A 13643-nucleotide genomic window follows, 5' to 3' on the forward strand; every position below is an offset into this window, starting at 1 on the left:
CAGCGGCTGAGACAAACATCCTTAACAGATGAAGACAACAAGTTAATCATCAAAACAACTACCTCTCAGTCTGTGTTGTGAGAGGATGAATGATTTCAATTTGCGGATATAGTCGGATTCCTAATGTACCTCGAGCTACACCTGGCACGGAGCAAGGCAAAGAGAGCACAGCAGACTAGTGGACTAGTAGACTACATTATCTAATCAGTGGTGAGCTCACCTGAGCTCAGTGGTGTGGGTGTGTGTGTGTGTGTATCAAAGTGTTTGTGTGGGCCTCGCCATTCCACCAGTCCAACTAAAGTACAATGATCAAGAAAACAGATTAGGTTACTTTCAGTGGACCCTGCCCTTCCTTTAAAGGTTCCGGGCTGTTGTTGCAATAGTGTTCTCTTTAAGCAAAACACGCACAAATATTTACTCACATAAACACACACACAAATATTTACTCACATAAACACACACTTACTTGTGCCAACCCTGTCTAATACCGGCCAAAAAAAAAAAACAAGACATTGTTTGATGCACAGCCAACAGATGTTTAAAAAACAGCTCTGAGGTAAACACAGTTTAACTGATTTATAAGTTTTTCTATATTAAACTTATATTCCATATCATGAATACCTGCATAACGAGCCCAAACAAATAAACACACTGTGTATTTATAGACACCACGTACAGTTAGTGAATTCAGCTGTTCTCAGAGGTTTAAAGAGAATGTCTACGATTGTGGGGAAAACGCAGTTCTAAGCGCTGTATATTTTAATGTGGCACGGTGTGTTTGAGGGGAAAAAAACACGTGGCTTGTGTTTGTACGTGGCTGAAGTGTAACTTGTCTGTAAGCTTTTATTCACAGTTTGAATTACCACAGAAATTCATTTGTAACTCGAGTTGTTTATTTCTGTAGCACTGGTGGTAATGCAGTTAGCCATTTCCACTTTAAGTGATCTGACACCGCAAACTAAGCCAATATTATATACATGTGGAGCAGGAATAAAGCAATATCCTCATTGCAGTTAGTGCTTTTCAATGTTCGGAGTTCTCTCAGCTGTCTATAAAACTCCAGATACCTCTACCATGAGCAGAAAGAGAGAGAGAGAGAGAGAGAGAGAGAGAGAGAGAGAGAGAGAGAGAGAGAGAGAGAGAGCCTAGCATACCGCACTGAGCCAGTTTGTTTTTATTTTTTTTACTCACTTACAGACCTGGGGGTTTGTAAACACATTTCGAGCTCACAAACAGACTGGAGAGCTAGCGAATGGCGATGAAGCCAAGTGTCTCTACAAGAGTACAAAGCACCCTGGCACTGAGCTGAAGAGCAATGAAACTGAAAACTCTGTAGTGATGATCCACTGAAACCTCACTGATATTTTTTTCCCCTCCAGAGGTACGACAAGGCTCAACATGCATGAGAGCTGTTGCTGACATAGTTACCCACTCCTCATAAAATCAGTGAACAATTTGGCCTGATGCAGATGCCCTTCTCAGCTATCAAACTATCACCTTGTCCACCATGAACCACACACCACAGCCTGCCAGGCCTTCAATGTTTAAAACAATAACTCTCAATGCAAACTAAATGCAACAAAATACAGATACCACCAAAGACTAAAGAAACTCAAATGCAGAGAGAGAGAGAGAGAGAGAGAGAGAGAGAGAGAGAGAGAGAGAGAGAGAGAGAGAGAGACAGACTGAGTTAATTGTGCAGGCTTACCTGCTGTCTGCCCTCAGTGCCCAGCAGCCAGAGATTCGGGCCCCTGAACAGCCTGGAAGAGTGTTCATAGTGAACGAAGGCTCACACAGGAGAAAGAGCTGCTCAGTGAGAACTGAGCTTATATATCAGCTCACTGCCCCACAGGCACACTCACATGGGTGCGCACGCACACACAAACACACACACACACACACTCAAATAAAGAAATACACACTCACATACAAGCATGCGAGCCACATTAACAGCACTTGTGCCCTGTGGCAGTATTGCGTGTTACAGAGAAAACAGAGAGAGAGAGAGAGAGAGAGAGAGACAGAGAGACAGAGAGAAAGAGAGAACTAGAAAGACAAGTATAGGGGAGAAATTATACTATACTTTCAAGGGTTTTGCTTGCCCCAGTCAGTCATTAGCACTCAGAGTCTGGCCAGTGAACGTGCTTCAGAAATGAAAATGCAGCTGAAACTCTCTCTCTCTCTCTCAATTTTGTTTCTCTCTCTCACTCACTCCCTCCCTCTCCCGCCTGCCAAAAAACGTAAGAGGATAACATCTATCTGCATATTCTGTTGGCTGGGCGATATTATTAGCTGCAGGTTGGAGCACATAGACACACACACACACACACGCCCCCTTGCACCGACCTCTAATATCAGGACATCTCTTGTGGCGAGAGAGAGAGAGAGAGAGAGAGAGAGAGAGAATAACTGGACCTCTTAAAAGCCTTTCTTGCCTGTACTTGTTTGTGTCTAGGGACTGACTCTACGTCCATCACCCCACCAACCAAATCTCTCCCTCAGGACAACCTTGCCACAATCCTCCCTCATGGGATAAACTCACAGACATGTTTACACACACACACACACACAAGCCTGTATGATGAAACCTTGCAGCACCTACACCACTAAGGAATAGGAGAGTCCTTCAATCCCATCCCATCTAACAGTAGCTCCTCCATTCATTACAATTAGCATAAAAGATACAAGATACTTGAAAATCACACACACACATACTGTACATTGTTCATATTGTTCATAAAGTAGTGTGTGTCTCTTAATCACCATGCTCCAGCAAACGTTAATATAAATGTACCATAATTACAGCCCAGATGCTCAGTTCATAGCATTTAATAACATTCAATATGCCCCAGTGGCTGAGCCCGTGGTCCTGTCTAGGCCCTACACAAACCACCGATACAAAAACAAGAAGCATTCACTCAGTGAAATGTGTTTTTGTCACGGAGGCACATTTTCCAATGATTCAGAGCATATTCCTGAGAAAGATATGGCGCTGATGTAAGAGAGAGTTAAAAGACTGCCACGAGTTTATTAAAGTATTATTACAGTCCTCATGAAACAATGCTGAGTTATAATCAGCTGGGCTGGAACTTCCCGAGGCAACAGACAGAGGATTACACTAGAAGTGAGAGCAACTAATCATTCCACCTGACCACAGCATTGCTTTTAAACATCTGTGGGAAGATGGCATGTGCTCGTCTTTTAAAAGTGGTGCTTGAAGCGTTTAGAATACTATAATAAATCATGTAATAACAGACTATTAACACTAATTACCATTAGACAGTGGTGTTTCACTCGTGTGTAGTTGGGTTATTACACCCTCTGGTGGTGAAATGAGACATGTAACGTTTAATCATGGAAGCATGATTCACTCTGTAAACACGTTGTGGCATGGTCTTAAATGCCGAGTAAACGTTTAACTATTTCCAATGAATTTATTTACTTATTTATTGAAGTTCCAGGTTTTCTCATGAACTGTGGATTAGGTGTTGTGACATTTTTGTGAATCATTAAACAGCCTTAAGTAAGTCAATGTGACGGTGTAATACATTCACTGTTCATCAACTAAACGTATTTAAACCCTCTGTTCACCAAAATAACAACTATGGAAGCCATTTCCAAAAAGAAAACACCACAAACGATAACAAAAACACATAATATCTTTCAAATATTTAATATTTAAATCTAAACTTTTGCCTTATAAACCGCCAAATTATAACCGCCAATATCTCCACATACCTCTTGCCTGCAGCTCGAAATTCTGACTCTAACACTAATAGGATTGGGTTTACGAGTTAAAAACCCTGGGCTGTCTAAATCTTGGGGTTAAGGGTTGTAGAGCCGTTGAACTGTACCTGACATACCGTGCTGAGGACTTTTCTTCACTCTCCATCGCTGAGACTCTTCTCTCCACACTCGCAATTTGCAGCAAGCTAGGCCTGCGTCTACCGCCTCTCGAGCATTCTGGGATATGTAGTTTTATCACTGCCCATGCGCGCAGGGCCTTTAGGCCTGCGAACTTCAAGTCCCAGGATCCTGTTGATCCATTTGCATCGTCTTTAGCTCGTCATACTCATATATGGAGAGGAGAAAAGTGGGTGTAAAGTCAAATATAGCCTTAAACACCCCCTGCAGTGGAAACATGTTGTTAACAGTGTTACCATAAATAATATAAAAGAGTCAGTCTCATCAATTTCTGGTATGAGTCATTCAAGGGGCAGAGGGGTAAGTGTAGTAAGGGTTAAGGTAGACTTTTTTTTAAATGACTTCAAAACATTACAGATATATGAACATTTACGGGGAAGTCCACGGATCTGTAGACGCACAAAATAACTGGCTTACCTAATTTTAAATTCAGCTTTTTTAAGATGCAACTATTGAGGAAAAGACTAATCTAAGCTTGAATAGTCTCTATAGTAACGCTTGAAATGGACCACTGTATGATCTGCATGTGAGCCCACAAGGTCACCAATGCCAAGGACTTCAGAGCAGTGGAGGGGTATTTGATGGAATTCCATTTAATACATTTAGAATAAGGGCGGCACTGTGGTGCAGCAGGTGGTGTCGCAGTCACACAGCTCCAGGTACCTGGAGGTTGTGAGTTCAAGTCCCACTGTCTGTGAGGAGTGTGGTGTGTTCTCACCGTGTATTGTGGGTTTCCTCCGGGTGCTCTGGGTTCCTCACACGGTCCAAAACACACGTCGGTAGGTGGATTGGCGCCCCCTACTTGCTGTGTTTCCCTGTGTTTCCAGGTAGGCTCCGGACCCAACATGACCCTGAGCTGGATGAGTGATTATCATTCAATGAATGAACATTTAGAATGAGTTGGAGTGGACTTTGTGATCCAGAACTAATAACTGAACATCCTTACTTGATCACACAATTTTTTTCTTCTGTCTGAATACAATCATATACTCATGGACATGTTTCAACATCTAAGCCATTCCCAAGATTATAGTAGACATTACTGCAGAGGGGAACAAACTCTGTATTAATGCCAATAATCTCAGAAGAAAGTTTAGATGAGCAGGTAGTGCATAGTAGCCTTACATCTAGCTCAAACCCATTTATTGTTTTTTTTTTTTTTTTTGGTTTTTTTCTCCCCAGATTTTTTTGCATTATATAATAATTAAAATAATTCAGAGCCATTTGATGTGAAATTCATCATTCTACACAAATTTTCATGTTTAGTATTGTGACAGGAACCAGAAATCTAAACGTTTAAAAGCTCTAAAAAGAACCCTGGGTAAGATTCTGTATTTTTCTTCTGTGCTCCCTCTACAGTTGCAGAGCATAATAAACTTTTACAGCACGGTGCTGAAAACGAGGGGGAGAGAGGCATGTGGGTGCGCAATGTCCGCCAAAAGTTACATAGTGCAGTTTCTGCAGTGTTGGTGTAGCAGTAAAGGCAGAATGACTTTTCTCCTGATTGCAGGTCAGTGAATCACAATGTTTTTAGGCTTTAATTCTAAGGTAAAAAAAAATACTACTGGTGCCATGAAACATTCATTCATCATCTGTAAGCGCTTATCCAGTTCAGGGTCCAGAATCACTGGGCGCAAGGCAGGAACACACCCTGGAGGGGGCGCTAGTCCTTCACAGGGCAACACACACACTCACACCTACGAACACTTTTGCCCATCCACCTACCAACGTGTGTTTTTGGACTGTGGGAGGAAACCCACATGGACACAGGGAGAACACACCAACTCCTCACAGTCACCCGGAGTGGGAATCGAACCCACAACCTCCAGGTCCCTGGAGCTGTGTGACAGCGACACTACCTGCTGCGCCACCGTGCCGCCCATAGAAACATTTAATAATAATATATTTAAAAAGTGATAGTTTCGTTCATTTATTAATTTTCTGTTCTGCTCAGGGTCACAGTCGATTCAGAACCTACACGGAATCACTGCACAACGCAGAAACATGCCCTGGACAGGCACCAGTCCATCACAGGACACAGTCTTTGTTTTGACACACCTGAATTTATCACAACAAAGTCAAACAGTCTTTAGTCAACAACATTTTTATTATTCATTTAGAGGGGTACTAATGCACAGTTAATACAATTTTGTAAAAGAATGATAATAACAGTTTAGATTTAGAACTGCCGGTAACCTAGATAAAAAAACCTCAATGAAGAAATAAGACATTGTGTCTGTTATCATCATTAGATACCTGTTAATAGACTTTGAAATCCTTTTAGTAATGCATCTTTATTGTTCTTAACAAGATTACCCAAAAGTACCTTTATTAATTCATCTTCATTTCCAATCTTATAGTATTTCACCCACTTGTAAACGTCTTGACAATTCTTAAAATCAAAGGGCTTTGTGGGTTGAACATTTAGCTCTAAAATCCTTATTCTGTAAGAAACAAAGAGTAAAGAAAAGAAAACCTACTTAAAAACTGGGTAGGGGGCACTTACAGACCCCCTCAGGTACAAAAGCCACACTGCACAGCCAAAAATCACCAGATTCTCTATTACCACTCCAACACTTCAAATTCAAGCCTATTTCATGGGATAGCAAGTGCACTAAATTACAGAAATCCCACACTCACATGCGCACGCGCGCAACACACACACACACACACGCACGCACACGCACACACACACTTTCCTTAAACAAAAGACATTTTCAACATGTATTTTAAACTGTATAGAAAAAGCGTGAATATAATTTAGACTGTTAAAAGCAAGGTTGGGTGCTAGGAAAAGAAGCAAACAAGCAAGAGAAAATGGATACAATTTGCACTGAGCTTTGGAAATTATTTTCTAAACAGTGCCTTCAACTGCAAAACTGATACATATAGGGATTATGTTGTATTGCTGTCAATTGAAATTAAAATCTGTTTCAATATTCTAAGCCCAAAAACTGCTGCATATGTGTACACCACATGATCTAGGAAGACAGATTGTTCAACTCAAAACATAACAATATCCCTACTACGAACCAACACGGCAGCCTTTATATAAATCCGTTAGAAAGAGCAAATAAACAGTATTTTGTGACATTGCAAAAGATACATTCGACAAGACACAATTAAAAAAATGTAAGGTGTGCTGCTCCACATGGATTACATTGGCTGTGGAGAAAGAAGAAAAACAAAAAAACAAAAAAACAAAACAAGGCAGCACATGTGTAATGGCTGCCTCGCTCTGGCTAACAATGTAATGTTACAAAATAAAAGTCTGACCAGGCGGCATGACATGCATATATGACATATGTCACGTGGTCCTTTCTTCACAAGGTTTTTGCCATGAAATTGTACTGAAGCCAAATCAGACAAGGGCCAATCAAAGTGCTGAAGTTGCACAGAACCACAGTGTGGTGTAAGCACCACAGAACAATCTGTTTGACTCTAAAAAAAAAAAACTTGGTGTTCCATGTCTTTAAACAGGGGATGATGGCAAATTCGACTGATCATTTACATCACACTCGATAGTCCTTAAGGTAGAATTTCTACTAGCACCTTTCTCTGACCTCGAAATCATTTCAAATCACGTGTACTCAAAGCAGTAGGAGATTGCTATTAAGATCTGAAGTATTTACAAGAAAGTATAAAATAAACTTGGTGTGCCACTTTGAGTGAGCTTATTAAATTTTGCTCAATAGATATAAATATACATTTATAATTTATAATTTTTTTTTTCTGGCGACCCATGGTCAAATAATAATTCTTATGGCAACTTGTTAATGGTTTCAAGTACCTCAGTTAGAATAATCAGGGTCTTGGAATAAATAGTCATCTACTGAAAAAAAAAGGTTTTAGATTTTCTTTTCTATCCTCAAAATTGTGTATAAACTGAGGAAGACACACCGCTTCCATTAGTCACCCTCAAAGGGACAGTTATGGCTTAATATTTCATTTAATTTCGCATTATACACATTTCATAGACTGGGACATGGAGCACTAGTACTCCTTGCACCTAGCACTATTTCTCCCACATGGTGGAAGCTGGTAGAACAAGCCTATTTGTGCAGATCTGAGACCGGCTTTGCATTCAAAGAGTCCATAATAAATTATTTGATTATATTTGTTGTTTTCCCAATGGGATTTGTGGGCTGCTGACAATATTTCATATGTGTCATGTACATTTCTGCCAATGCTTATGCTAGTACATAAATATTTATAAAATATAAAAATTAGGACTACATTTGTGCGGATTAGCATTACAGAAAATATAGCATTTATGTTGGTGGTTAAAAATGCCTAATGACTACAAATCTGACGATACTGATAGGATTTGTATTTACCAGCATTTCTTAACTTCTTTAACTGGTTTTGTTTTTGTTTCTAAACATTCATTCATACATTATCTGTAACTGCTTATCCAGTTCAGGGTTGCAGTGAGTCCAGAGCCTACCTGGAATCATTGGGCGCAAGGCAGGAATACACCCTGGAGGGGGTGCCAGTCCTTCACAGGGCAACACAGACACACACACATTCGGACACTTTTGAGTTGCCAATCCACCTACCAACATGTGTTTTTGACTGTGGGAGGAAACCGGAGCACCCGGAGGAAACCCACACAGACACAGGGAGAACACACCAACTCCTCACAGACAGTCACCCGGAGCGGGAATCAAACCCACAACCTCCAGGCCCCTGGAGCTGTGTGACTGCAACACTACCTGCTGCGCCACTGTGCCGCCCCTGTTTCTAAACAGTTAAGATTTATAAACGTAATGAGCATGGTTCTAATGGGCTGTCCAATATTATGCCTTTTTGTAAGAACAGCCAAGGCTGAAATGTATGTGGGTGTGGGTGGGTGGGTTAAACTGCTGTAGACTGAATTAGTATATTTTCACGATTTTAAATAACGTTTACAAAGTACATTATATTTATTCATTTGAAAAAAAAAAAAAAGTAAAAAATTGTTGATATGTTTTTTCATGGTATGGACCCTTTAAGGCTCCAAATCAGTCAGGCCAAGTGTGTCCCAGATGAGCACAAAAGACATTGTCTAACCTTAGCCACTTGATTAAGGTTGGGGGGAACTGGGGTGGAAGCCTAACAGCGCCTGCAAAGTGCAAGATAAGAGGGCGGGAGGGGAAGAGGGGTTAAAGTGCAAAACAAGCATTTTTTTTCCTCCCTCAAATAGGCCTTAATCAGAAGATCGTTTATAGTAATGTGCAGGACCGCTGATATCCAAGCGACAGTTTATGAGATTGTATGAGTTGTAATTCATCCTTTTCCAAAAGCATTCTTATTTTCAGCCTCTGATATGACTTCTCAATGAATTCCTGTAATAATCGTCCTGATTGTGCTGTTCAGTGCTTTACCTCCTGTCTCTAACCACCAGGGGAAAACACCCTCACTATTGCATACAGTCACTGAGGTCTTCATCTGCAGTCTATACGCACTGCTTTAAGCAATATGGAACTGCTTTATGCCTCAAAATGAATTAAAGAAATGCCAGGGAGTTTCCAGTGAAAACATCCCCAGCCCGGGATAAATCACCTCATAGTTATATAGCGTACACTTTTTAAGTGTGAAATTCTAGTAGGATAAATATCTATATATATTTATCTATCTATATATATATGTAGCTGTTTAAATGTTCTCCTGGATAAGAAACTGAATTCAGGAATTTGGGTGTTAATAGGTCCACTCTCTGCTGCTAAAACTTTAGAGCATTTAGGCAAGTGTTTGTGATCTTAATGTTGTTGTTAACTCGGGGACACACTAATGACATCACAGAGGTCAAAGTGATTTTTTCTGTACTGGAGGTTATAGAAGATGCAGGGTAAACACGAGTTGTGCTCTACACTTGAGGTGTTTAAGTCTGAAATGTATAATTAACTTTCAATGAAATGCATTTCCTCCAGTTTCACCAAATCCCATCGTCGCTGCCATTTACCCATTTACTATTAGCTGTTGATAAAATGAGATCGCAAATATCAAAACCTATTTTTCTAGCGGCTGGGAGTTTTGACAGTAACCTAAGACCAACTGTTGTAAAACTACAACTACTGGAAATAGGGAGGGAGGTTTACGTACGAATGCAAGCTTTGTCCTCTTTTGAGTCTGAGCAAGAGACTAGACAGAAACCACTAAAGCAACACTATTGCACTGTAAGCATACTGTTCCAACAGGTATCTAATTCTGCCCCACCGTTCAGCTGCCTTTAACAGGACAAATCCCCAGTACGGAGGAGAAAGCAAATGAAATGGTAACCACCAATAAAAATGGAATATTTCTGACCGAAATTGCTGGGAAACAATGGACAAAAAAAGAATTAATCTGTATATACAGTATTCATATATAGATATCGATATTGTATATATACACAATACAGTATATCTGTGATAAAACACCAGCTGTAAATTAGCGCACCATGCTAATTGAATAATTCTGATATCCTTTTTTTCCCTCAAATAATAACAATTAAAAAACCTTTCAAAACACAACATGAAACAACCGGACATATGGACTTAGCTACCCAAGAAACTGTCTGAAATGTCTGAGTTCTTTGCTCTAAAATGTTTACATATAGATTATATTTATATATATATAGGTATGTATGTATATAAAGTGGGATCTTGGCATTGATTATAATTAACGCCTTTTGTCTGAACAGCTTAATCATTGAAATTATCTCTAAAAATGGAATGAAAAAAAGGATAATTATATATGAGCATATTCCAGTAGACTGTATATGTATATATCGGGTTTAAAAAACAGATCAGTGTGAAACTAATACAAGAGCTAATTGCTGTCGTTTTCTCTTGCTCTGCTCCTCCATCTGTTATTCTCTATCAGCTTTGTCTTCTGTGGAATCCTTCACCTGATGCGGAGATTTAGCCTAGCTTCTTTCATTTACTGGTGTATGACTAACAGCATCCTGTATGGTCTTGAAGTAGTGAAAGCCGTGTTAATCTGCAAGCTGCACTTTCTTAGGTTTGCCCCTCTTCTTCACAAGAGGCTGAGAGTCTCTGGTTTGAGCTAGACTTTCATTGTCCATGAGTGCGGCAGTAGGGGCTGGGTTGCTGTTGGATGTGGTGGGGGCTGTAGGCTGACTGGGTGTTGGGGTTGTGTCTGGAGTTGGGCTTTGAGGATGGGTGAGTGTTGGAGCTGGGACAGGTCCAGGGGAGCTGGAAGTCTTTTCTGGGACAGAGACGATGTCAGAGAGACGGTCTTTAGGTTTTCTACCCCGTTTCTTCCCAGCAACTCCATTTTTCATGTCTTTCTGCAGCCCGTTGCTCTGTGGCTCTTTGTTCTTGCTGTTAGGTACCACGTGACCAGACGCTCGAAACCAATTCTGAATCAAAATCAAAGAGGAATTAACCTCCCATTCACACAAAAGCAGTGACAAGGTAAAAAATAAAATATGTTTTTGTGAATACACAGGTTTTGAACACATCTTTGCCCCTGTATTTCTCGGTAAAATGCGAGCATTTCCTCATTTTTCCCTCTTTCCTGACTTTCAGTTTTTCACCTTTTTCCTTTGGTTCTGGTTGCCAGTGTGTTTTAAGAATTTCTATGTGTATTTTAACTACGTTTTTGGACTCCTCATTGATCTTAAACACAATCTCTTTAGTGTTATTCCACAAGTGTCACAAGACTCTGTTGCAATACAGATGTATAAAACAATAGTCCATTTATAGGCCCCTATACAGTGGAACCTCTACCTACGAACTTGATACGTTCCGTGACCCGGTTCGTAAGTAGAAAAGTTAGATTCTCGAGTCAATTTTCCCCATTTAAATAATGGAAAAGCAAATAATGTGTTCCAGCCCCCACCCCGAAAGTCACCCTTTTCGCACTGATATATGTTTACAACACTCTCAAATTAGTAAAAAATACATGTAGCGTTACTAAAAATAAAAAAGAAATACAGTGGCAACAGTAATAAAAAAGAATTTAAAAAGTTTTAAGTGGTTACACATCGCTACCTTGAAGACGTGACGACTGGCTGGAGGAGTAACACAGGCACTGGCTGTATGACGGGAGGTGGGGGGTGGGTGGAATAACGGAGAGTAGGCGGGTGAATGTGGGGAGACGGAAGTGTAGATACGGCTTAACTTAGCACGAATTTCGATGTCTGCTATTTACACTAATGCTAAATTGCTAAAACTACAATTTGCTAATCTTAAAAGCCCACTCAAGTCTGGGCGCTGGGAGACTCGTCTATTGGGGTCAGGGGACATTTCCAGCCGCTGGCTCGGCGGAGGCTCGGGTTTGTTTCTAGAGTCATGGTTCATTGGTGGAGACAAAAAAATATTCAAATGCCTGGTTCGTATCTTGGAAAGTTTGTTAGTAGAGGTTCCACTGTACATGTATTCCAGCATAATCTGACTTCTGTTTCCAATTATTCTGTTTTTTAAAAAAAGTTCATCTATAGCTGATCATATTTCAGATATATCTCTCCATAGAGATTTATCTCTCCGTAGCCGTTATACTGCAGAAAGTGCTGTAAAACTGTTTGTGGAAGTTTGAGCCTTAAATAGTCCAGTAAATGCCAGTCCGGGCCATGTTTTAAAAATTCATAAAGAACATAGTTACCTGAGAGTGTGTCTTGCTGATGTGGTATTTCACTCCACTCTCAGAGTTGAATTCCTTCTGACATAACAAACATGTGTACTTCCCCACATCACCCCCACCCTGCATGGAGTAGAATTACAGCAATTAGACCAGTATATTGTACACAGAGAGTACAATACATGTAGATGTCACTTTTTAAACTTTCACTTATCATTGGGTTGACCTTCTTGTTTCTACACTCTGTGTTCACAGACCACAGAGGTTCACTTTGTAGGCAATGTTGTGTTAGCCCCCTTTTACCATGTACTTCAATGCTCAGGACCCACACCATAAGTCCCTTTCACACCCAAAAGATTTCAGATGTGTAAACAGCAGCTGCCTTCAGTTCCATCTTTACCATGCTCAACATAAAGCATTCACTTTCTTTGGCTATGTGTTTTATTTTGTTAATTTTGATTATAATATATACAGCTTTATTAATACAATTAAAAATGGCTGGGTTTTAATTTGTAGTATTAAATGGAGTAAGCCTATAGGATTATAAAGATTAGCAGTATCCAGCACTGTACCTTGTTGCAGTTTGCAAGGTGAGCCTTGAGTCCTGACACACTCGAGTATATAGCCTCACAGCTCTGTTAAGGGAGACAAGAGAGGGTGAACAGGTATCTTGCAGAGGCAAGATTCAGCAACAGTTTTGGAACCTTAGTTTCCATCTTTCATCAAAAATTTCAGTTTAAATGTGAGGCATTTGTGAGTGGGTGAGTAATTACTGTAAATAAGAGTCAGATCTTACACTGTTGGGACAGCAGATAAAGCCTTTTTCCTTTACTTCATTTTTCCAGGTCTCAAGAGTTTCAGGGCTGAAGTTAGGAAGGCCTGGTCGAGTGTAGTTCAGCTAAAATTCAAAACGAAATTTGTGGAACGTCAGCAAATCCATGAACACACTGCTTCTTGATGTCCTTATGGTAAATCAGATCATAAAATAAGCATATTGTCTAAGTGTCAGGCCCCTAAGATCATGGATTTGATCCCTGTCTTCTGTCAATCAGCGATATGTTTTACAGGGTGTCCGTTAGCTGAATGGCTAACACACTGAGTTGGTTACTGTTACTGTTCTCCTCTAAGCCTGTCTCCTCTGAGCTCCTCTGAGC

The 13643-nt window shown here is 40.3% G+C and overlaps 2 protein-coding genes across 8 annotated transcripts in view; both read right to left on the reverse strand.

Moving 5' to 3' along the window:
- Positions 1 to 3937, reverse strand: part of uckl1b (uridine-cytidine kinase 1-like 1b) — a 28124-nt gene extending 24187 nt beyond the window's left edge. For 2 of the 6 annotated variants that reach the window (XR_010802626.1, XM_066671044.1), the window contains exon 1: positions 1709 to 1783. Coding sequence is in view for 3 of the 6 variants with exons in the window: in XM_066671044.1 (XP_066527141.1) it covers positions 1709 to 1776 (68 nt within the window). In the remaining 3 variants the exon portion in view is untranslated. The other 4 variants (XM_066671046.1, XM_066671045.1, XM_066671049.1 and 1 more) reach the window with 4 other exon arrangements.
- Positions 3938 to 6022: 2085 nt separating this feature from the next.
- The window catches only part of znf512b (zinc finger protein 512B), a 59647-nt gene continuing 52026 nt past the window's right edge, over positions 6023 to 13643 (reverse strand). Inside the window, exons 13-16 of one of the 2 annotated variants that reach the window (XM_066672716.1) lie at positions 13286 to 13387; positions 13062 to 13124; positions 12514 to 12612; positions 6023 to 11269 (exon numbers count right to left, since the gene is read on the reverse strand). In XM_066672716.1, coding sequence (XP_066528813.1) covers positions 10883 to 11269; positions 12514 to 12612; positions 13062 to 13124; positions 13286 to 13387 — 651 coding nt within the window. In that variant the 3' untranslated portion in view covers positions 6023 to 10882. The remainder of the gene's footprint in view (positions 11270 to 12513; positions 12613 to 13061; positions 13125 to 13285; positions 13388 to 13643) is intronic. The other variant, XM_066672718.1, reaches the window with a different exon arrangement.

The sequence above is a fragment of the Hoplias malabaricus genome, chromosome 5 (genome assembly GCF_029633855.1).
Source record: "Hoplias malabaricus isolate fHopMal1 chromosome 5, fHopMal1.hap1, whole genome shotgun sequence".
Taxonomy (NCBI): domain Eukaryota; kingdom Metazoa; phylum Chordata; class Actinopteri; order Characiformes; family Erythrinidae; genus Hoplias; species Hoplias malabaricus.